This window comes from Mastigoproctus giganteus, chromosome 6 (genome assembly GCF_048544385.1).
Source record: "Mastigoproctus giganteus isolate SK-2022 chromosome 6, ASM4854438v1, whole genome shotgun sequence".
NCBI classification, from domain to species: domain Eukaryota; kingdom Metazoa; phylum Arthropoda; class Arachnida; order Uropygi; family Thelyphonidae; genus Mastigoproctus; species Mastigoproctus giganteus.
In genome coordinates this window covers 11,949,003-11,975,370 of record NC_143580.1, presented here as the reverse complement: position 1 = coordinate 11,975,370, position 26,368 = coordinate 11,949,003, and the positions used below count along the sequence as shown (strand labels likewise).

At 36.0% G+C, this 26,368-nt stretch overlaps 1 protein-coding gene and 1 pseudogene across 1 annotated transcript in view; both read left to right on the top strand.

Moving 5' to 3' along the window:
- The window catches only part of LOC150083915 (uncharacterized), a 352,627-nt gene that overhangs the window by 130,753 nt on the left and 195,506 nt on the right, over positions 1-26,368 (top strand). The window contains exons 7-8 of the mRNA XM_090375828.1: positions 18,490-18,690; positions 24,773-25,438. Of these exons, the coding sequence (XP_090231954.1) occupies positions 18,490-18,690; positions 24,773-25,438 (867 nt within the window). The remainder of the gene's footprint in view (positions 1-18,489; positions 18,691-24,772; positions 25,439-26,368) is intronic.
- LOC150083916 (U2 spliceosomal RNA) lies at positions 24,317-24,451 on the top strand (annotated as a pseudogene).

The following is a 26,368-nucleotide window of genomic DNA, read 5'->3' as shown; positions in this document are numbered from 1 at the left end:
CATCTGCTATGAATTTCTTTCTTTCTTGAAATGTGTATTGTTCATATTTGTGAACTGCAATATTTGTAACAATACAAAGCTAACAGATTACAACTAACGGCTGCTCAAAAAGTATCGTTAGAAGATATTTGCTTGTTACCCTTTGATGTCATCGCAAAGGGAGAAATTCTGTTTTAGTACAGAAGCCGAATAAATTCACTATCCACGGTCATAACGCTGTTCTGAACTGCAAAAAACAGATAAACTCCGCTGACAAATAGACTTACTCCCCATCACTTTTATTGTTTTACTGTGGTTTTTGGCAGATGAGTCGGTGACTGCTAAATGCAGTGCGATTTCTTGTTCTCTCTCTCTCTCGTAATATAAACAGAAAATTTGTTTGTCGGAATGCTGCCCATCAATTATCAACTCTTTTACCGACCTTCTAATGTATGTTCAAATAATCTACTTTGCGAAATTCGAAAGTGCTACATCAATTAGGAGTAAAAACGGTTTCCCCCAACATAATGAATTACTTTATATGTATAATAATGATTTTACTGACCGGAAGAAAGTGTCCAAATAAAACAATTGTACAAGGCGAAAACATGCGGTCACTCAAAGGATAAGCAATACAGCGATGTTTGAAATTTATAATGCAGTTCACTAGCTAATATTTCCAGAGGAATTATTCTGGATTTTTTATCAAATGAGCACCAGAACAAAATCGGACTAATTAGTAATTCCGCATCCTAGGATGAACTGACTAATTAGAACTCCAGCATCTGTGATGAAATGTCGTGCATGATATTGTTCGCTACAACAATAACGTAAAGCAACAAAGCAAAACATTGTAACAGAGCAATAATGTGAAATATTGTTAGAAAGTAAAAATGCTAAATACTGTTCCCTAATTTTAGTATTAAATCAGCTCACACCAACCATAAGAATAAGTATTTACTGTAACTAAAATATTTATTTACATATTAAAATAAAATAAATATTTACAAAAACTGCTATTATATTAAATATACATGTAAAAACATTAAAACTGTGATAAAATCCTTGAGATAAAATACACTAAAATAAACCGGATAAAAACGATAAAAATCTCTGGAGCTTTCGGAAGCTTGCGCTCCCTTCCTCAGCAGTAACAAAACTTCCTGCAGCACGTCCATATATAACAGGCTCACGGTACCTATACACGTGGTGCAGTCGGTGCATGGTCTGAACTGGAAGCGGAAATAGCTCGGGAACGTGTTAAGCAAAACCGTTCATCCGTACTTAGGATAATAGTTTCAAACAGAGGATGCATACGCATACCTCTGTCCCTATTCATAATATTGTGGTCGGATGAACAGATTCGTAGGCTCTCGAGCCATTTACGGTTCCAGAACCCATGCGCCCGATCCATGATAACCGCATCCTCTGGGGAAATTTGATGCTGCTTCTCCCAAAAATGTTCGGCCACAGCAGACTTATTGTAATCAGCGGTTTTTATAGCATTTGAATGCTCCCCCAGACGATCCTTGAGCCGTCGTTTTGTCTCTCCCACATAACACTCCCCACAATCTGGGCATTTTATCCTGTATACTACTCCACTACTCAGGTCCTTTGCTATTGGGTCTTTTACCTGAGACAACACTGTGTGCAACCTCCGCCCGGGAAGCTGCACACAGCGTGTTTTATAGCCCCGCAAAATTCTAGCGAGATGCTCAGTAACGCCCGGATAGTAAGGAATGTATGCGGTAGCGACAGGAACAAACGGTTCCTGACGGTTTGACTCTATTCCTCTACTAAATCTGTCTACGATCCTCTGGGGGTATCCGCATTTTCTAAGGTCTGCTGTGACCCGTCTAATTTCACATTCTTTGTCCTCAGACGGGTCACAGCAGACCTTAGAAAATGCGGATACCCCCAGAGGATCATAGACAGATTTAGTAGAGGAATAGAGTCAAACCGTCAGGAACCGTTTGTTCCTGTCGCTACCGCATACATTCCTTACTATCCGGGCGTTACTGAGCATCTCGCTAGAATTTTGCGGGGCTATAAAACACGCTGTGTGCAGCTTCCCGGGCGGAGGTTGCACACAGTGTTGTCTCAGGTAAAAGACCCAATAGCAAAGGACCTGAGTAGTGGAGTAGTATACAGGATAAAATGCCCAGATTGTGGGGAATGTTATGTGGGCGAGACAAAACGACGGCTCAAGGTTCGTCTGGGGGAGCATTCAAATGCTATAAAAACCGCTGATCACAATAAGTCTGCTGTGGCCGAACATTTTTGGGAGAAGCAGCATCAAATTTCCCCAGAGGATGCGGTTATCATGGATCGGGCGCATGGGTTCTGGAACCGTAAATGGCTCGAGAGCCTTACGAATCTGTTCATCCGACCACAATATTATGAATAGGGACAGAGGTATGCGTATGCATCCTCTGTTTGAAACTATTATCCTAAGTACGGATGAACGGTTTTGCTTAACACGTTCCCGAGCTATTTCCGCTTCCAGTTCAGACCATGCGCCGACTGCACCACGTGTATAGGTACCGTGAGCCTGTTATATATGGACGTGCTGCAGGAAGTTTTGTTACTGCTGAGGAAGGGAGCGCAAGCTTCCGAAAGCTCCAGAGATTTTTATAGTTTTTATCCGGTTTATTTTAGTGTATTTTATCTCAAGGATTTTATCACAGTTTTAATGTTTTTACATGTATATTTAATATAATAGCAGTTTTTGTAAATATTTATTTTATTTTAATATGTAAATAAATATTTTAGTTACAGTAAATACTTATTCTTATGGTTGGTGTGAGCTGATTTAATACTAAAATATGAATTTTCCCAACCTCAGAGGCCTTTTTCAGGATACTGTTCCCTAAAACAATAGTACAGCAAAATGTTTTTCTTTTTTTTTTTCGTTTCTATTGTGGCTTTCAGTTGAATTTTCTTGATTTTGTGTCAGTAGACAGAATATGTATTGTAATTTCTTCGATATGTATTGAAGAAATTTACAATATGTAAATTATTACAATATGTATTGAAATACATATTGAAGAAAGGAAATACGATAGTAAAATACACACTGGAAATAAAAATATATTCCTGTGTTCAAACAATTTGGGAAAATTATTTGAACACAGGAATACATTTTTTTTGTAATTGTATTTTGTAATATCAAATGTGATTGTATTCAAACAATTTGGGAAAATTGTTTGAATACAATTACATTTGGGAAAATTACAACAAAAAGACTGATTTTACCTGAAGACATCAGATCAGTCCAAAGTAACTGTGTAGTCATTTGCATTCGAGTGATGTTTGAAATGTTATAATCCAGCTTCCAATATATTTATGGCTAGTATATCCAATTGATGAAAAGGGGATTGAATGCCGCCCATTGTCCCTTCTAAGCTGAAATTATTCCCCTTTGGGAATATTGCAAATACTGATATCTGTCGAACAGAAGACAGTTTATGTTCCCCTACCGTAACAAATTACTGGCGGTAACATGAAAGGTAACTTCCTCTTTGATTCTACTCAACGGACTCTCAGAAGAAAACACCTGTTCTAACTGCATAGGTTTATTGTTACTGTCCTGACATTGTTTCTAGATGACAGTACTTTCCATGCAATAAAGGATTACTGTACTATAGTTTGATCTTACCATAAGGTTAGAATGAAACACTTCCCAATATTTCCAGAGGGATTATTGACTACTATTTGCTGAATTTACCGCAAAGAAGTTTTCACAATTATACATATGTAGAAGGCGAAAACACATACTCCACCCAAACAAATTATTTTCACTACAAGAAAGAGCTAAAAGAAAGAGTTGGGGGAGGGGCGCAACAGATTTTCCACATTTCTTGCTTCTGCGCAACGCGAGAACTTCAATTTAAGTAGTGACAACCATTGATATTTCATATTTAGATTCAGAGTTACCTTAGAAAATGCATAGGAGTTATTTGGAAGGGAATTATGAAGAAAGGGCAGCTGATGAGCAGTCATCATCAGAAGATGATAGCTCCTTCTGTGAGGAATTGGACCATCGCAGTAGCACGGAGACAAGCGATGGCAGTGACAGCGACTGGGAGCAGCTGGAGGAGGATGTATATATCGGGAAGGATAAAAGCATGGTGTGGAGGAAAGTTGCCCCTCGTCTAAATATTCGCGCAGCTCGAGGTAACATTATTCATTTACCAGGTGTGAAGGCTGCAGGTAAGTCCGCCAAATCACCAATTGATTGTTTTTTATTATTTTTCGATAATGAAATGATAACTCATATAGTGAGACATACTAACGGATACGTTGATAAAATATCTTCTAATTTTTCGTTGGCCAAGGATGCTAGAAGAACAGATAACGATGAAATGAGAGCTTTGATAGGTATTTTAATATTGTCAGGAATGTCTGGGCTAGCAGGGATAAACGCAGAACATATGTGGCGTAAAGATGGACTTGGTCCGGAATTGCAGTCATCGGTTATGACCCATAAGAGGTTTTCATTCCTCCTTCGGGTTATGCGATTCGATAGCAAGAGTGATAGACACATTAGAAAAGAATCGGACCGACTTGCAGCGTTTTGTGAAATTTTTTTAATGTTTTTAGAGAGATGCCAGAGATTTTACTCACTTTCGGAGTATGTAACTGTAGATGAACAATTAGTGCCATTCAGGGGTAGATGCTCATTCCTTCAATACATCCCAAGTAAACCGGCAAAATATGGACTGAAAATATTTACATTAGCCGATGCTAAGATGTGTTTCACGTTCAATATGGAAGTTTATGTGGGGAGACAACCTCCTGGGCCATATGCCCTGTTAAATTCGCCCCTCGATGTGGTGATGCGGCTTGTTCGCCCAATTGAAGGAACCAACCGTAATTTGACCACAGACAATTGGTTCTCCAGTGTGCCTCTGGCTTCTAAATTACGAGAAAAAAACATTACTCTTGTTGGCACACTAAGAAAAAATAAACGTGAGCTACCAGCTGAATTGGTCAATGTGAAGGAACGCGAGCCGACTAGTAGTTTGTTCGCATTCCAAGATCAGACCACAGTTGTGTCCTATGTACCAAACAAAACCAGAAATGTGATCCTAATATCGACTAAGCACCGTGACGATACTATAGATCCTGACAGTGGCGACAAAAGAAAGCCGGAAATTATTACATTTTATAATATGACCAAAGGTGGAGTTGATGTCTTGGATGAAATGTGTGGAACGTATACTACTTATCGGAAAACCAGAAGATGGCTAATGGTACTTTTCCACAGGATTTTGAACATTGCTGGAATAAATGCCTTGGCTATTTTCCGTAGCAATAATCCAGAAGTGAGACTCCCTCGAAGCGAGTTTCTCGCAGAGATTGGAAAAAGTTTAGTGAATCCACAGCTCCGTAAAAGAGCAGCCACGGTAACTCTTCCAAAATATCTTCGTGCGAAAGCAGCAAAATATGCTTGTATTCCACCAGAAGAAATTCCTGGACCTTCCCAACAGTGTCCACCTAAGCCAGGTAGATGTTACAAGTGTCCCAGGAAGAAAGATCGTAAAACAAAGAAATTCTGCGAAGCATGTTTAGAACGAGTTTGTAAGGAGCACTCGAAGCTGTCTGTGAATTATGTTTTGGGAAGATACCTAAAGAAAATGTTCAAAGTAGTGACAGTGATGACTAAAAATACACACTTATCAAGTTGGCTTTTTTTATTTAGCTAAACTACTTTATATTAGCATACATAATTTATATGTATATTTATATTCACAAGCGTAGCAAAAATTATGTATGCTAATATAAAACAGTACAGCTAAATAAAATAGTCTACAAATGTGTGTGTGTCGCTACTACAACCTTTTCAGCAGGTCACTTCTTATGAGACATTCTTTCAGAAGTGGGGTGTTTCTTGCAAGTTAGTTTGAGCAACATAATGCAGAAGGCCTTAGTTTTATTCTATCTTCCTGGTGCACTTGTACATTATGACAAAGTAGATTTAGTTTATATTTAGAATTCAGCATCGCTTTTCATCATTATTTAAGCAGATAAGTTCAGATTTTTTTTTTTATTTTAATTAATTTAGAAATTAGCTTGATACAGCATCTTCATATTCATTTAGGGATTACACTATTACAGATATATATTCATTTAGGAATAAGACTAATACGACTTTTTCATTCAGTTCGGTTTACTAATGGAAATTTGCACACTTTTTTATTCAGTTAGAAATTAAATTTACAATATTTATAACTTTTCTTATATTCCTTTAGGATTACACTATTCGTTTAGGATTACATTAGCACATTTATTTATTTTTTTATTAACGTAGAGATTAAGTTGACACATCTTTTTTTATTCATTTAGGTTTAGGTTACCACATCTTCCTTATTTAGCTAGAGATTAGCTAAACATAGCTCATTATTTTTATTGCTAGAGATTAGATTGACACGTCAATTTTTTTTTTTTTTTTTTTTTTTTTAATTCATTTAGGGATTATATTAGTATTAGCATAGCTTCTTGGTTAGGTGTGTAAACTTCAGAAGGATCAGAAATCTTCTTTTAGCTGGATGCAACTGTACTTCTGCAGCTTTTACATGAAGTAGTTTTGGCAGAGACCGAATGGCTACTCTTTTTTTAGAGTTGTGTGATTTCACTACTGATGCCAATCTCTATGAGAAGCTCTTCGTGTGTATTATTCACTTCTGGATTTTTGTTCTGCGGGTTGTTTATGGTATTAATTCCTGAAGTGTCAGGAATCCAAAAAAAAAAAAAAGCGCCATTGGTCATTTTCTGCTTTCCTGAGACATGAAGTAGATCACATTTCATCCTATGGGTCTATTCCACATTCGATCATATTGAAGCGTAATTAGCATTAGCATTAGCATTAGCATTAGCATTAGTAGAGGCATTTGATGCAAGAAAGCAAGCTTATGCAGCATCAGCCAAAAAAAAAAAAAAAAAAAAAAAAAAAAAGTAACATAAATAAATAAAAATAACCACTTCCACTTCACCCCTCTGTTCGTTCGAAATACCTGTCCAGCTGAGCCTTAAACTTATTTAGGCTATCAACTTCCACGACAAGGGATGGAAGTCTGTTCCACCCACCAACCACCCGCTGGCTAAAGGCAAATTTCCGCACATCTATCCTACATCTGTCTTTCCTCAATTTGAATTTATGCCCTCTCAGGTGATTTTTCTGAGCTAGAGGAAGAATCCCATCAGCATTGAGCATGCTCAAACCATTCAAGGCTTTGTACACCTCTATCAGATCACCCCGCTGGTGCCTAGTTTCCAGACACTGTAATTTGCAAAACTTAAGCCTTTCTTCGTAAGAGAACCCCTTTGTCCCATTCACCAATCTAGTTGCCCTTCTCTGTACTCGTTCCAGCAGCTCTACATCCTTCCTGAAATGAGGCCTCCAGGCCTGTATACAGTACTCTAGGTGTGGCCTGACCATTGCCTTATACAAGGGAATAATCACCTCCTTATCCCTGCTAGAAAAATTTCTATATATCATTGACAATACACCATGAGCTACTCTTGCAGCTCGTCTGCACTGCTCAGAGAACTTCATATCTGCCTGCACCACCACCCCCAGGTCCCTTTCATTCTCTACCACTGTCAGTGTAGTACCACAGAGTTGATACGTTGCTCTGGGGTTGCTGTTTCCCATATGTAGTACTTTACATTTGTCAATATTAAACTTCATTTGCCACCTCGAAGCCCATCTGCTCAACCTTTCCAAATCCTGTTGCAGCAGCATAGTGTCAGTAGTGTCCTTGACAACCCTGCCAACCTTTGTATCGTCTGCAAACTTGGACATTAAGCCTGATATACCATCATCAATATCATTTATAAATACAGAAAACAATAAAGGCCCCAATACTGAACCCTGAGGGACTCCACTAATAACATTAGTCCACGATGAGCAGTGTCCATTGATTACCACTCTCTGTCTTCTCCCCCTCAACCACCCCTTAATTTCTGGCTTTCTACTGTACCACCGTTGCTATCTATAGAGCTGTCAAAGTGGGTTGTGTGGGAGCACATTTCTGGTTTTTTTTGTGATATTCAGCTGGCAGTTCTCTTTTCTTTTTTTTTTTTTCAGTGAGCCAACAAACACTGTTTCCTCGTAAAATTTTAGTAGTCAAAGACAACGCTAGAACCAGTTGTTATAGGAGCATATTGTGATTAGTTTCTTCAATAGGGCAAACAAGCTGATTCATCACATCCGGACGTTCTTGAAAAGTTGTCTGGCTGTTGTCTTTCAACATAAATCTCCATATTCTTTGTGTATAAAATCATATTTGCATAGCATAATGTAGTATGCAGTTCACATTTTGCTATTTTACTGGTATGTATTCTGGAAAAAAAGAACATTTATCGTTGAATGAAACTAGCTGTTTATCTTCAGGATATTACAGCACTATGTAATTTCTTCGGCATCTATCTAAAAACAAATAGCAAAAAATCTGTAAATGCTGCTAATCGGTCTGTTTCTTTCTCTTTTGAGTCTGTTACTTCGGACCAACCATTATTATTCCACATATTTTCCAAGTTTTAACTTGCTGCATGATACGTTCCTAAAAAGTTTGTTAGAAAGCTAATTTCATTGTTATCTGTTCTTCTAACATCTGGCGTGAATCACTATCTGGGTTAACATTACATTATCGAAAGGACAATCCTATAGTGATTGGTGTTCTTGCTGCAGCCCTCGTACCTGGCAGATGACATATAATGTTCTGGGCTGTGTGGATATTTTGGAGGCCAGCAGTTTTTCTTCATTCGGTGACTTTATTCTTTCCGATATAGTGACGCTTTGTTTGTGCTGTTGTCATGTTCACTTTCTTGGCAGTCATCTTCATCAGTGGATGCAGAAGTTTCAATAAGGCATCCCTATTGTAACCTTCAGCGCTGGAGTCTGGTTTCAGAGGTTACAGAATAAAACATTTAAAAAAAAATTAATTTCTATAAAAAGGAGCATACTACTAGCCCTGATGCGTGCCTACTGTCCAGTTTTATTAGCTCTTCAAGTGCTGGCAGGATCTATTCCGCTAGATCTTTACGTAGTTTACAGAGGGTTGTGTTACAGATTGAAAACAAGCAATTCCAACCGACTTCTTTGATATTAGAATCAACATGAATAATCATAACATCTAAGGTGAGAAGAAAAACAACAGGAACAAACTTTCTACCTTATGACAGACACAATGGGACATATCGCTCACCTCGCAGGTTACTAGAAAGTTTTCTCCAGAGGTTACCTACCTAACGGATAAAGGCAGAAGATAATGGTTCTCCCTATTGATGCAGAAGTCATATCTCACCACTGGACACTGTCGCTAAACGATAAACTGTGCAAATTCGGACTTTTTCATACTAACTTCTGCTCTTGCGGACAACGTGAAGAGTGACAGCATGTGTTATTTGACTGTGACATTTATGAGGACTTGAGAAAAAAAAATGTGTTAGAGATTTTCATCCTGGATTGGAACATCATCTTGTGGAAAACAAAGAAATTCATTCCACCTTTCAGAACTTTGCTTCTCTTGTTTTCGAAAGATGCTGATCTATTGGACAAACACCAACTGCTGCCATCTGATTTGTTTTTACCTGGGCACTATTTGTGTTATACGCAGAATGTAAATATGTACTGGTGAACCATATACCAGCTTAGTTTCAGTTCTACTATTATGTTTATGCTGAATGTAAATATGAGTGTTAACATATTATTATAAAAATAAAGATATTTATTTGAACTTCATTTTGCTTTGCTGTGTTAAAAATATGACAAGCCAAAATTTACTTTTTCATTTTTTTTGGTAGAAAATATCAATAAATTACAGCCATTAGAATGTCATAAACAAGAGACAAATTTTTAAAAAAAAAGTAGTATACCCTAATCAAAAATAAAAAAGAGAACGCAATCAGATTTTGGAAAGCATTATTTTTTCAGATAAAATTCAGTAAGAGGAAACAACCATTCTGTGGAACAAAACTTTCACATGCAACATTGCATATTGCAATTCAATAGCACAGCACAGGAATACACTGAACACAAACATTATTCATGATAAAATTGTTTATTTATAAATTACTTGCATTTCATACACATAATAATATAATATTGTTTACTAATAATTAATGATTACACTATTTTTTCTAAAATTGAAAAAGATTTGGATTTCATTTATTATAACATTGCCAAGTAGTTACCTTTGACAACCTCCTGGCCTGCTTCCCACAAAAATTGGCGCATTATAGCCTTAGTTGCTAGTGCGCCAATAAAACCCAAATCAATCAATCAATCAATCAACTTCCCACAAAAAAAGAAAAAATACTTTTATTTTTCTCTCTCTCTAGGGCAAAAATGCAAAATATTGTTCCCTAAAACAATTGCAGTAAAGCAATGTGGATTTCTCAAATGTGCGCCAGACCAAAATCGGACTAATTAGTACTTCCGCATCCTAGGATGAACTGACTAATTAGAACTCCAGCATCTGTGATGAAACGTCATGCACACCGATATCGTTTGCTACAGCAATAATGTAAAGAAACGAAGCAAACTATTGTAACAGAGCTATAATGCAAAATAATGTTAGAAAGTAAAAATGCGAAATATTGTTCTCTAAAACAATTGCAGTTTCGGCATCCTAGGATGAAGTTGACTTAGAGCTGCAATGCTGTTTTTTTTTTTTTATTATACCGTTTTTTACTGTTTGTGAGCTTATGTGTGTGTTCCGTATTGTGATGTTGTATTTGGCCATTCTGGCTACCTGGAAGCAGCGATCACCTGGATGACTGCCTCCAGGTACTCGTCCCTAGCAGTAGGGCAAGATCTCCCCTACTAACTGCACGCCCTCCTCCCTGGGGAACTACTAGTAGTAGTAGTAGTGGCATGTGATGCAAGAAAGCAAGTGTATGAGCTTATGCAGCATCAGCCAAAAAAAAAAAAAAAGTTTCCCAGGGAGGAAATAAAAACTTGTATAAGATGAAGAGAGGGAAGGAGAAAAGAGGAGAAGCACTGTCCCGGCCCAGGGAAGCCCCAATCCAGGATGGATTGCTAGAATAACACAAGAAAAAAAAAAAATATATATATAATATAATAAAATAAAATAAATAAATCATAATAAATAAAATAAATGAAAGTTAGTGCTCTGGACCTTTGACAATCTCTTGGCCTTCTGCCCACCAAAAGGGTATTTTTTATTTCTCTCTCTCTCTCTCTCTCTCTCTCTCTCTCTCTCTCTCCAGGGTGGACTCCCTCCCCTAAGGAGTTTTTTCCCCTCAAGTGAAAGAAGGGAATTGGAAATTTCATGAAAATGAACCCTGTTTTTCTTCATTCGGTGAACGGCTACTCTGTCAGCGCAAGAGAAGTGAAATTACATTTGCAGCTCAGAATGGAATTCAAACATTGAAACACATGACATTTTATGGTGAATTTTTCGGGCGTTGTGTGATAATGAAAATTCAATTTTCTCTGGAAATTTTTTGATATCAAATGCATATCAAGGAAATATTGAAGTATTCAATAACAATTACTTACAATTTCCCAATCCCTCACTACGAGTAACGGATTGTTCTCACAATCTGTTACTAGCTGCGCATTTTTTTTTTTTTTCGTTTGTACACCAGTGAGATGCATGTGAAGTTCCTTCGATATCAGTTTTCGAAGTTTATAACGCAGCTATGAATAGAAATATTTTCTTGAAATTTCATAAGAAGATCAAATATACATCCATGAAACTGCTGTTCCGATTTAGTCCTCTAGAAACAATTACAATAAAGCGAACTTTTTTTTTTTTTTATAAATGCGCATTGTAGTGATCAGTATCCTGAAAGAGGCCTCTGAGGTCGGGAAAACTCATGTCTAAGAATATATAAATTCATACACCGACCATTGAATAAAATTTAATATGACTACAATTTTTACAAAAAAAAAAAAAAAAAAAATATATATATATATATATATATATATATATATATATTTACAATAAACTATTACGGAATGCTAAAAACTGTAATAAAAAGGTCATTTACAATAAAATTTGCTAAAATATAAAACATTAAAAGCGCTAAAAATCTGAAGCTTTCAGGAGCGTCAGCTCCCTTCTTCAACAGTGATATAACTTCCTGCAACATCTCCTTAAGTAGCAGGCTCACGGTACCTCCACACGTGGTATTTCTCCACGTGGTTCAATCGGCACATGGTCAGAACTGGAAGCGGAAATGTCTCGGGAACGTGGCAAAGAAAATCGTTCATCCGACCTTAATATAATTGTTTCAAAGATAGGATTAATACGTATACCTCTATCTCTGTTTATTGTATTCCTACTGGATGAACTAATCCGTAAACCCTCGAGCCATTTACGCTCCCAGTATCCATGTGCACGATCCAAAATAATAGCGTCCTCCGGGGAGATTTGATGCTGCTTCTCCCAAAAATGTTCGGCCACAGCAGACTTGTTGTATTCAGCGGTTCTTATGGCATTTAAATGTTCCCCCAGACGATCCCTGAGCCGTCATTTTGTTTCCCCCACATAACACTCCCCACAATCCGGGCATTCTATTCTATAAACCACTCCACTACTAAGATCTTTTGGTAGGCGGTCTTTGACCTGAGACACAGCTGTGCACAGCCTCCGCCCAGGAAGCTGTACACAGCGTGTCCCATAACCCCGTAAAATTCTTGCTAGATGTTCAGTAAGGCCCGGATAGTAGGGGATGTATGCGGTGGCTACCAGAACGAACGACTCCCTACGTTCGGACACTCCTCTACTATATCTATCCAGGATCCTCTGGGGGTATCCGCACTTTCTAAGTTCTGCCGTGACACGATTAATTTCTTTTTCTTTATCCTCAGAAGTCGTACAGTGTGATCTTACTCTGTCAAATAAAGCTTTAAAAAACCCATGTGTGGAGGTCAGTACACCCATTTCAATTCAGCACAAGCTGGACAATATAAGAATAGTGTTGCAAAAGCTTTATTTGACAGAGTAAGATCACACTGTACCACTTCTGAGGATAAAGAAAAAGAAATTAATCGTGTCACGGCAGAACTTAGAAAGTGCGGATACCCCCAGAGGATCCTGGATAGATATAGTAGAGGAGTGTCCGAACGTAGGGAGTCGTTCGTTCCGGTAGCCACCGCATACATCCCCTACTATCCGGGCCTTACTGAACATCTAGCAAGAATTTTACGGGGTTATGGGACACGCTGTGTACAGCTTCCTGGGCGGAGGCTGTGCACAGCTGTGTCTCAGGTCAAAGACCGCCTACCAAAAGATCTTAGTAGTGGAGTGGTTTATAGAATAGAATGCCCGGATTGTGGGGAGTGTTATGTGGGGGAAACAAAACGACGGCTCAGGGATCGTCTGGGGGAACATTTAAATGCCATAAGAACCGCTGAATACAACAAGTCTGCTGTGGCCGAACATTTTTGTGAGAAGCAGCATCAAATCTCCCCGGAGGACGCTATTATTTTGGATCGTGCACATCGATACTGGGAGCGTAAATGGCTCGAGGGTTTACGGATTAGTTCATTCAGTAGGAATACAATAAACAGAGACAGAGGTATACGTATTAATCCTATCTTTGAAACAATTATATTAAGGTCGGATGAACGATTTTCTTTGCCACGTTCCCGAGACATTTCCGCTTCCAGTTCTGACCATGTGCCGATTGAACCACGTGGAGAAATACCACGTGTGGAGGTACCGTGAGCCTGCTACTTAAGGAGATGTTGCAGGAAGTTATATCACTGTTGAAGAAGGGAGCTGACGCTCCCGAAAGCTTCAGATTTTTAGCGCTTTTAATGTTTTATATTTTAGCAAATTTTATTGTAAATGACCTTTTTATTACAGTTTTTAGCATTCCGTAATAGTTTATTGTAAATATATATATATATACAGGCATACCTCGAATAACGAATAGGATGCGTTCCACGAAATTACTTCGTTAAGCGAAACTTCGTTTTCAGAGGTAAAAATACTATGGCCAAAATAGGGATACGTTCCTACGTAAAGAAAATAAAAAGCTTTTTTTTCGAACAAAGAAAAGTTTTATTAAATAAACAGTCAACTTACATACAAAGTGAAATCACATTTTAAAATATGAGTCTAAAGTTGATTGCTTATGCTTTTTTTCTCTTTCATTTAACAATTGCCTATAGGAGTTATTGCATTTAACACTGATCGCTTAACAATAACACTTCTTCCTAAATCAGGATCATTTTCACTAAAAAAATTTAAAACGTTTTCAATGTCATTTAAGCACCTTTTTAAATCTTTGGTTGTTAACACTTTTTCAGCAGGAACTTCTTTAACTTCGTCTTCATTATCTTTGTCTTCGTTGCTAACAAGGTTTTCTAAATCTTCCACTGAAAAACCATCATTTTCTGCATTCAATAAATTTCTAACATCCTCTTCATCGACATTTTCGAAACCTATTGATTGAGCCATCTGGATAACTTCATTTCTAATTTCTTGAGGTTGGATGTTATTTTCTTCTTCTAGTACAACTTCTGGCCATATTTTGCGCCAAACTCCATTTAAGCATTTCTTAGTGACTTCTTTCCAAGAACTATCAATGTTTTCGATTGCGATTTTAATGGTGTAGTTTTTCCAAAAAGTTTTAACTGTCATTTCCTCTTTATCCTCTAGTTCAGTTAAACTGCTTAATGTTCGACGCAGATAATAAGCTTTAAATGATGCTATTACTCCCTGATCCAATGGTTGAATCAGGGAAGTTGTGTTTGCTGGAAGAAACACAACTTTGACAGGAATGCATGTGTCCAACGTGTTAAGATCAGTAGGATGTCCCGGAGCATTGTCTAACAACAAAAGAGCTTTTTCTTCAAAGTTGTTTTTTTTGACAATACCGTTTTACTTCAGGACAAAAGTGGTTAAATAACTCCTTGGTAACCCACGCTTTTCTATTTGCTTTCCATATTACAGGTAAATTCATTTTTATGTTACCTTTTAACGCCCTCGGATTTTCTGAATGGTAAACTAATAACAATTTTAATTTATAATCGCCAGAGGCATTTGATCCAAAGGGTAACGTTAAACGGTCTTTGGCTGCTTTGTACCCAGCAACTGATTTTTCTTCAATAGAAATGAAGCTTTTTGTTGGTAGCCGTTTCCAGAACAAACCGCTTTCGTCAACATTGAACACCAAATTTGGAAAATTTTCACGTTCAATTATTTCCTTTAGTTTTTCTGGAAACTTATTTGCAGCTTCTCCTGTTAATTTTACACTATGAATCCTGGCCCGTTTTTTAAATTTCTCAAACCAACCACGAGAAGCCCCAAAGGTTTCCGTAATTTCTTCAGTTTGTTTAGATTTCATGTGATTAAACTGGAATATTTTTTTATGTTAAATGGGGCTTGAAATTGCCGACTTCGTTATATCGAAGCTTCGTTATCAAAGGTAACGTTAACCGAGGTATGCCTGTATTCTTAGACTTGTAGTGATCAGTTTTACGACAGTTTTTTTCTTTCCGCTTCCAGTAGATGAATTTCCTTGATTTTTTTTTTTTTTTTTTTTTTTTGTAGATAATACATATTGAAGAAAGGAAATGCAATATTTTAGTTTTTCAAAACCAATTCGTTGCAATTCTTTCGTACAACAATTACGAAAAGCAATAAAGCTACTGTTCTGAGTGAGCCATGCAAATTAGTGTTCACAAGTAATGATGCTCAACTGTTTGTTTTCCACGAAAGTTGTTTACAGTTTCATTTTCACCTTGGTAACGCTAATGACGTAAGCTTGACCAGTCAATTATCTCTCTGCGTGCGTTGATTCGTTTTAGCCAGAGGCGCCGAGCTGACGCGCGAAGTTTTGAACTAATGAACTAATGCGTTTTATTTTCAAAGCTTGGATCTTGTTTTGCCGACATCAAAATTTAATAAATTGAAATGTGATCGTACATTTTTCCTGTTTTAGAGTGAATTAATAGTTTTTGCTGAGCGCTAAAGGTAGGAAATCAAAGAATATACTTCTGTTTATGTATATTGAGAGTTTCAATTTGGAAAATTGAGTAGAAATTATGAAAATTATTAGTTTTCTTCTGGGGGAGCAACTTTCGAGTTAGGGTTAAAAATTAGACAAAAACAGGGCGGACCAGGCTCGGGTTAAGTATGTCCCATCTCTGTAGAAGCAATCTCTCCTGTTAACAAGCACAGACTATGCTGAAAAAAATTCTACCTCATGAGCCTTGTACCATCTCTCCAGGCTGAATAGATTGACAAGCCTCTCATCATATACACACAGAAAGACATCCTCCACAACTAGATCATGTCCTGTTTGAGAGAAATCCATAAACATATCACATTTTTTCACAATTCTTTAGACTGTGATGTGTTACAGAATTGCCCCCTTCAGTTTTCCCCTGAACCACAGTGCTTTCACTACTTTATGCATGTTGCTTAGCTGCTCTAGTATGGGGCATGATTTCCATTTAAATACATTTAATATAAATAAGATTTATAAATTTAATTAATTGCTAATACTGTACTAAGCTAAAAGATTCATAATACAGTGCTATGTATTACGCTATCTAAACTGAAGCAGCTGATACAAAAATGTTACATAGCATATGCTGCAAAGCATTTCCATTTTTTGCTCAGAGGTGGCCTGTAGATGTGTGTACTTCTGTAGTGTCCTCTTTTATTTTTAATTCACATGGAATGTTAATGATTGTCAGCAAACAAAGTTAAAATATTTTCATTCTTTTTATGCTAATCTTCTAAATTAAAGTTACAGTTTTATTACTTTGTAGCCTTTATTGAAAAATAAGCAAAACAATTGTTTTCTCATTTATTCCAAGAAGAATTTTGATAATTTTAAAAATTGATGGTATTCAAATGACTGTATTGAAAACATTATCATGCCATTTTTCTTAATTGTGCTTAACTGATCTTAGTGAGATGAAGTTGATGTTAAGGGTTAATTTTAAATGCATGGTGGTAGTATGAATGGTATATCTTTCTTTATATTCTGTGCAGTCTGTGCTTTCTTTATATTCTGGGCTGGCACCTATGTATATTTCTAAGATGAAGTTAAAAAACTAACTTACAAAGTGAGAAAACTTCTTCAGTTATAATTTGAAGACTGAAATGCAATTTACTCCTTTCAGGAGAAAATTTACCAAACATGAATCCAGAAGTGCAAAGTTTTTTTTTTTTTTTACCAACTTCCAGCTCTGTGGAGTGAGTTTGTTCATAGAATTTTGAAAATTTGTACAAATGAAAACTTGTCAAAAATCAAATAAAAAAAATAATAAAAATAATAAAAGAACCTCATTTTTAGTTCTGCTTTTTCATCATCATCAGCCATTTTCAATCCACTGCAGGATGAAGGCCTCTCCAGCAACTTTCCAGTTCCTTCTGTTTTGAGCACTGGCCATCCATTTACTACCCACAAACTCATGAATTTCATCTATCCATCTCCGCCTTTGTCTTCCAGGTTTTCTTCTAGCTCCTCTTGGATACCATTCTGTTATTTTCTTAGTCCATCTGTCATGTCTTCGAGCTATGTGTCCTGCCCAAGATCATTTTAGTTCTTTAGTTTTGATAAGAATGTCCTTTACTTGAGTTTGTTGTGTAATCCATGTGTTTCTCTTCTTATCTAACAGTCTGATTCCCAATATGATTCGTTCCATTCTTCGCTGTGTAGTTCTCAGCTTCTCTTCCATTCTTTTGATGAGTGCCCAAGTTTCACTTCCATAAGTCATGGTGGGGAGTATACATTGGTTCATTATTTTACGTTTCAGACAAACTGGGATATTGCTTTTTAATGTAGTAATATCTTCATCTATTTATTCAACTTCTGATTCTAAATTCCAGAGAATTTCTGCTTTTTGTAAACCCAAATCATTCAACAGCGGCTGACAAGTGTCAACCCCTCGTCTGATTTTAAGCTGTTATTTTAAAAGCCGTCTGTTATAAACTGGCTACAGTTACTTGGAAACATATGTAAGAGATAGTAGCAATTGTTGGAAGATTTTATGACAATTCATACATAAACAGACACATTAAGCTTTGAAGTGTATGTATGTATGTACTCTGGGAAGGGTTTATAAAAAAAAGTATCTTCTTTTTGGAACACATGCTAAATAGATTAGGCTATTCTGTATTGAAAGTTAAACTTTTTTTCTGTGACATAGTTTTTCAGTAAAATCAGAATAATCTGGAAAAGGAATGATAGCTAGTTTGTTTAGCGAGTGGAGAAAGACTTATGACTCTTGTGAAGGTTTCACCCTCATTATCTATTTACTCACTTGTTTAGTCTTTTCCTAGGTATTTTTTATTTATTTATTTTTTATTTTTTTTTTTTGCACCTCTCTGGAAGTCAGGTGAGAAAATTATTTTGCATCATCTTTCATATCTGCATTTCTATCTGTCTTTGAGCAACGTCTACCAAAAGTTCATCTGCCTTGATTATTTTAATATACAATTGTAGAGACCTCTAATTATGAAGTTAGTAAAAACATTTTAGATTTATTTTCTGTCTTTCTTTAAATAGGTAATTCCACATACAAACAGTTGGAGTAATGAAGCAATAGACCAATTTAAGAAGTATTCTGCCTTTCCTATTGTGGAAGCTGTAATTTATCCACGTAATGGAGGGTTTCATCCTGTGGAATTATTTGTTAAAATGTTACCAGAAGAACTTAGCATCAATGTTTCTCAGGCTTTATGTTTGCATGGAAGTTCGAGAAGAAAGGTAAGAATGGCTACTAGAAAAATTACATAAATTTTCATGAACTGTGTTATCAGGTTGCTAATAATAATAAAGTAAATTGATAATTTCTTTCTTTTTTGATAAAAAAACGTTTTATAATTTTAGCTGCAATCAGAATAGGCTAAAAAAAAAAAAAAATAGAGTTAAACATGAAAGAAAACAAACATATACACAATCCTTAAATTCTGTGGGTTGTACTGTAATTGCAAATGATAATGAGCTGATAAAACTTGACATATAGGTGCTGTCATCTGATGGCTTTCAAATAAACCATTTACTACAAATATCAGCTGTCAGAAACGAACCATGAACATATCACATGGCTTCTGCAACTTGCCTGATCTGCCTGTCAGAATTCAGGAAGATATAGGAAAATTTTGAATCGGAAGTTTCTGACTGCTGCTAACTTTCATTTCATCAAATGAAACAGAAGTTAGCAGCAATCAGAAACTAGCATTTTGAGGGAAGTTCTGATTCTAACAGAAATCTGTGGCCTGCAAAGAAACAGAAGCTGACAACATATGAAATGGCAAAGGTGAATTCAATCCTAGAATATATAACTAGGATTTCAGGAATTAGGGAAAGTTTTTCCTGATAGTTGTAGAAATCCAAAACAAGTCACCATTTTACGGAAAATGTCTACAAACATTGCAGAATTAGTAATTGAAGAGAAACACTTATGCCATTAGTGTAATTGAAAATGTGACTGAAATTTGGCATTCACACAGTGGAAAGAAACTTTCATTTTGGAATTGTATTGTTTTATTGTTTGCTTATTGTGTGTAATAAAATACTGTCTCTGGAAGAATTCTGGTCAAAAATTGGCTTTTGAAATCCTTACCCTTTACTAAGGTTATGGCTAGCGACATATAAAATAATTTCAAAAAATATTTTTCTCAAAAATAAAATGAAATATTTCTGAAGTTAATAAAATATGTTCCACATATATATTATGCAATAAATCTATTTTTTTTTTGTAGCATTTTTCTTGTTTTCAGAAAAGTCAACTTTTTGCAAAAAAAAAAAAAAAAAAAAAAAAAAAGAAACAGCCATGGGAGTAATATCTTTGAAAATGACCCAGTACTTAAAGGGTTAATAATATTGCTATAGGTATTTTAGATTTAATGTCTAAGTTTACTCATAATACAGAAGTGAGCATGATGGTTAATAACATTCATCAGTGTATGTTCCTTCAATAAGATCTGTATAAACTACTCAAATCAGTTGAAAAATGGCAATTCAGGTATAACATTGATAAATGCAAGGTACTAGCATTTGGGTATGATAACATTTCAGGATATTTCTAGGATAACATGTCACTTGGGTAACATGAAACTCAAGTTACTTGATGGTGAAAAAGACTTGTGGGGTGGGGGTGGGATTATTGTACAATCTAATGTGAAGTGCTCTGAGCAGAGTAGACACCGAGTTGACTACTGAGATTCTCTTAATGATATAAACTTGCCATCATAGATAAAGTGATGTTTACCTCAATGCGTAAAGAAGTGATTTGGCTACAACTTGAATACTGCATACACATTTGGAACTCTTATTTTAGGAAGGATGTATATCTTCTGAAATGAGTACATTGAAGAGCAACAAGATTAGTTGATTGCACAGATCTACATACTGTCCATCTGAATGGACACTTAAGTGTTTATGGCAATAAGATGATTGAGTAAACTAAATTTTGATGTCATCTTTACTCTTCCTCAGATGATATGTACTTAATCTATCATCTGAGTAATAGTAAGTAAGGGACATAAATTGAAAAAAGGTTGCAGAAAAGATATGTAGAAATTTGCCTTCAACTCACACACAGTACCAAGTACCTTTTTCTGTTTGGGATTTTCGTAAAAAAAAATAAAAAAAATCGATTGTTGGAATAAACTTTCACTTGATGTTGGAGAAGTTTGTTTGAATAAATTTTGGATAAATGAAATTGAACTTCAGAATGAAATCAAATTGAAATGCTAACCCCATTTATTTATAACATGTTGCATTGGGCAAATCCACATATGTAAGTCATGCCCCAATGTTCTTTTTTAAGTGGTCATTTTGCATATACATATGTACCTTTTGACACAAGTCAGAGTATTATACATGCATGCCAAGCAGCATATCCTTAATCTATCGTACTCAAAAGCCTCTATAACAGGTTTTTTTTTTTTTTTTTTTTTTTTTTTTTTAAAGATTGCTTTGTAAACTAAATTCAACCATGAGGCACTATGGTTTACAACCATAGAGTGCCTCATGTGCCCTGCCTTTCTATGAGCACTGCTGTATGTGGTTAATAAATCAGATATTTATATATTAACATAAACAACTTTTAAAGATATTGTGATTCCAAGTGGGATGCAAGTGATTAGAGAACATGAAGGACCTGAGCATGTGGAGTTTCAGCAACAGAACTGAGAAAACTGGTCTGTTGCTGAAATATATGAAATGTATTCACTTAGGAAATCCTTTTCTTTTATTTGTTTATTTTATTTTATCAGTTAGCTTGTTATTTATGCAGTAGTAGAGTTTTCTCCCCCCTTTTTTAAAATGATTTCTTATCAAAAGTTCTGAAAGTGACTTCCTGGACTATATCCAGAGTCAGATGAAGATCAGCCACATGTCGAGTCTGTGCGGGGTAAGATGACAGTTGGGCTGTGTTACAGGCCAAATGACTCTGAGGAGCATGACAAAAATAAATGATAAATGTTTTAAATATATATTTTTTTAAAATAAATATATTTATTATTTTTTCTATTTATTTTGATGTGATTGCCCATCATTAAAGTAAAATTATTGTGAAATATGAAGGCAGAATTAAAAACAAATTACATTAAAAAAACTCTACTTTTTTTTAAGCAGTAATATCTTCTCCATCTATTTATGTCACTTAATTCTATTTCATGAACTTCTGGATCTGAATTACAAGAAGTTCAACTTTAGTTAGCCAAAATTCAACAGCAATATTAGCATTAGCATTAGTAGAGGCATTTGATGCAAGAAAGCAAGCTTATGCAGCATCAGCCAAAAAAAAAAAAAAAAAAAATAATAATAATAAATAAATAAATAAAAAATAACCACTTCACCCCTCTGTTCATTCGAAATACCTGTCCAGCTGATCCTTAAACTTATTTAGGCTATCAACTTCCACGACAAGGAATGGAAGTCTATTCCACCAACCAACCACCCGCTAGCTAAAGGCAAATTTCCTCACGTCTATCCTACATCAATTTGAATTTATGCCCTCTCAGGTGATTATTCTGAGCAAGAGGAAGATTCCCATCAGCATTGAGCATGCTCAAACCATTCAAGGCTTTATACACCTCTATCAGATCATCTCGCTGGTGCCTAGTCTCCAGACACTGTAATTTGCAAAACTTAAGCCTTTCTTCGTAAGAGCACCCCTTTGTTCCATTCACTAATCTTGTTGCCCTTCTCTGTACTCGTTCCAGCATCTCTACATCCTTCTTCAAATGAGGCCTCCAGACCTGTATACAGTACTCTAGGTGTGGCCTGACAATTGCCTTATACAAGGGAATAATCACCTCCTTATCCCTGCTAGAAAAATTCCTATATATCATCGACAATACACCACGAGCTACTCTTGCAGCCAGTCTGCACTGCTCAGAAAACTTCATATCTGCCTGCACAACCACCCCCAGGTCCCTTTCATTCTCTACCACTGTCAGTGTAGTACCACAGAGTTGATACGTTGCTCTGGGTTTGCTGTTTCCCATATGTAGTACTTTACATTTGTCAATGATAAACTTCATTTGCCACGTCTCAGCCCATCTGCTCAACCTTTCTAGATCCTGTTGCAGCAGCATAGCATCCGTAGTGTCCTTAACAACCCTGCCAACCTTTGTATCGTCTGCAAACTTGGACATTAAGCTTGATATACCATCATCAATATTATTTATAAATACAGAAAACTGCCTCGATACTGCACTGTCCAGCGATGTCGACTGGCTTCACTTCCTTGGATTTTGTGTTTCTTAACTAATAGTATAACCCCTCCTCCTTTCCTATCTTGTCCATCCTTCCTGTACACATTGTCTCTGATAATATCCCAACAATATCTGCCTTTGATGTTTTGAGCAATACCTCAAATTCATCAAATTTATTTACCAAACTCCTGGCATTGGTGTACACGCAAGTATACATGCACCTGTTCGTATTCTTAGCTCGCTTCTTGATTAGACCGGGGTTAGAGCCCGTCACCACCAAATACGGAGGATGCGGAAAGGTCAGGGAATGGCAACCGCATATCCCAGAGCAATATAGCCTTAGTTGCTAATGCTCCTAAAAACCAAATAACAACAACAACATATAGCCTAGTGGTCAGGCGCGCGGGTGCATAAGTACACGTGCCTTGAGTGATCGGGGTTCAAGCTCGTGACTGCTGAATGCGGTGCTATTTCTTGTATTCTGTGTATCTTGTAAACTCCTCTGACCGTTTGATCGTCCTGGAGTATAAAGAGAAAATTTATTTTTTTATTATATTCTTAGCTACCCTAACACAACCCATGTGTTTACTTGTACTGCAATGACTTCCAGCAGTCTCTGAAATACCCTGCATCTTGTTTTCCAGGCTGCTGCTTATTTCAATAGAAGCAGTGCAAGAATCACTTTCACCTCTGCCAGTGGCTACTGCTAACCTATTAGTCTTTGTATCCCCCCAAGCTAGCAGTTTTCCGACCCACCTAACTCTGCCTCGATAGCATCAGCAAATATTCTTGCACCCTTTCTATTTAAGTGTATCCCATCCCTGTAGAAGCAGTCTCTCCTGTTAATAAGTACAGACCAGGCTGAAAAATATTCTACCCCTTGAGCCTTGCACAATTTTTCCAGGGCCGAATTGATCGACAAGACTCTCATCATATACTCCCCCTATCGTGTCTGGGCAGAATTGCAGACACTTTTAAATTCAACCCCAATTCACGGCTTTTTTTCAACAGTGACCTGTACTTGTTAAGTAATTCCGCCGGTCTCCTACTCTTAATACTCCCCCCTATTGTGTCTGGGCAGAATTGCAGACACTTTTAAATTCAACCCCAATTCACGGCTTTTTTTCAACATGACCTGTACTTGTTAAGTAATTCCGCCGGTCTCCTACTCTTAATATCATTAGTGCTGACTGTTGCAATATCTGATTGGATATTGCAACAGCAATACCCTCATCTGATCTTCAAAGCTGTTTTCATGCTGCCATCTATTAAAACAATGTATACCATTGGAAAGATAATATGATGTGTTGGTTACTGGAAAATTTCAAGGCAGTTATTTCGAGGATGTTATTTGAAATGTAATTGAAATAACCTTCAGAAAAGTAGATCTACACCTTCACCCTGCAGAGCCCACATATGAAAAAAAACCTTCTTCCCTCCTTAAAAGATAACCTGATTGGGTAGAAACAAGGAGTTTGAGATGTTTTGGGGAACATGTTGAGATATGGAAATGGGTATAAAAGAGGTGAGATTTATACAGAATTCAGTTGTTCAAATGAAAGTTAAAGGCTGGCATGCTAAGCTTATAAAATGGTTGGCTGGAAAATGCATCATGAACTCCACCACCGCTTGTATATGGAAATCAATGGATTTTTTCTGTCAAATAAGTTTCTTGGCCTTTTGGCTAAGATCAAAGTGTAGTATCTGTTCTTATCAGCCTTCTACCATGTCAAATAAGTTATCACTTCTTGGCCTTCTGGCTTAGATCATATTGTATATTGTAAAATAAGTTACACTTAGCTTTAATGTCTTTTCAATGTTTAATTATTATTATTATTTTTTTTTTTTTTAGGTATTCGTTTGAAAGGGTTTTTGTTCTTAATATTCATATTTGCAGTTATTTGGCTAAGGCTATATCACTAATTTATAATGCATTGCACATGTAGAAAAATCTGCTGTGATTAACATTAATAAATCACATTGCTATCCATTTTGATTTAACTTAATTTATTTACTTTTGGTGTGTCATTTGTTTTTTTTTTTTTTGTAATTTTATTGATTCTTTATTTTTATTTTACCACCTTAATGATGAAGACAGTAATCTTAATTTAAATTTTTAGGATTCTTCGACATCAATCCAGTGTTGCAAGCCAGGAACAAATCTTGATCCTACAAACAACTCCCAGAAAGCAAATGTAAATAGCTGTTTAAGGAATGAACTGCAACAAGAAAATAACACTCAGAAGAAAGAAGCAATTTTCTGTCAAGATGGAGAAAACAACATGGATCTCACTAAAAATAATTTTTCCAAAGGTGATCACACTTCAGATGTACCTTGTGTAATCAAAGACACTTTAACAGGGAAGCATTCTCCTCTTTTGAGAAATAGGACAGTTGGAAATAATAACTGTAAAAGTGTTCAGGCTTTGGAAATAGATAAAAACTTTGAAAGAGGAGAAATAATAGATGCTAGCACTGTGGAAAAATCTAGAACTGTTATCCCTCCCACAGATATACAGTTGAATGATGGTTATGTGTTTGTTATGATAGCTTATATTGTAGATCCATGGGAATTCTATATTCATATTATAGAAGATAAAAGCAGCTTGTTAGATGAACTTCAAGAAAACATGAATAGCCTATATCAGAATTACCCTTCCAATTCTCCCGCACCTATGCAAGCATTAGAAATAGGATCTTATTGGGCCTGTAAATATTCTAAAGATGGAAAATGGTATCGGGTTAAAGTAGTTTCATTTGATGATAAAAATAATCCCAGCCAAGAGGTGAGTAGTATAGTATATAGTAGAATCTTATTGCATTGAAATTATAAATTTTTACAAATTTTACAAAATAATGAAAGATTACATTGTAACATGTAATCACATTTAATTTCAGCATTGAAATTTTTTCCACAATGAATTAATTTAAAGTAACTTATTTATATCAGAAATCCTCAATCACTATGGTTGAGTGTGTGTAAACTACAATCGAAACGTGATAATTATGGATTAAATTCTTTTATAAAAGTTCACCTTTTTTTTTTGCAAACACTCATTACATTTGATTAAAACTTTTAAAAAGCTTAAAAGTGGGATTAATAATGGAGGCTTTCAAATAGCATGCTCAACTGATCTGAAAGGCTGACAGCATGGTGTGAGAATTTATTTATGGAATGAATGTTTGTCACCCATAATGTGTTAATTTGATTGGTTTGTGAGTAAACTTGAATGAAGTTGGTGAACATTATGAATATTAGAAGAGGAATTTTGATGTGATTTGGATGATCTGAGGATATTATTTGAGAGCCTGTATTATAGCTCCTAGTTTTAATCAACTTTGATGAACCAATATGATAAGTGAATGCTTTCTCAAAGAAATGTTGATGCATTGAAGCTTTAATTTATACTTATCTCCTTTTAAAATTACTTTTTTTCATACATTAAACAGAAGCACCCAGCCTTTTTTGGCCATGGAGCTAAAACAGATGTAATCCTGAAGGTTGCAGACTTCATCGATCTCATGGGTAGCAGGCCACAAGAAAAGTTCCTTACCACTAATTATGTATTTTCCAAATAGGATGTAATTTTTGTTAATTAACATTTAGCAAGTAAGTTTTTTTTACACAATAATTAAATATAAAAATGAAACATGGTTATTATACACTGAATTATGACCACCTACCCAATACTTCGTAGGTCCTCCTTTTGCCCTTA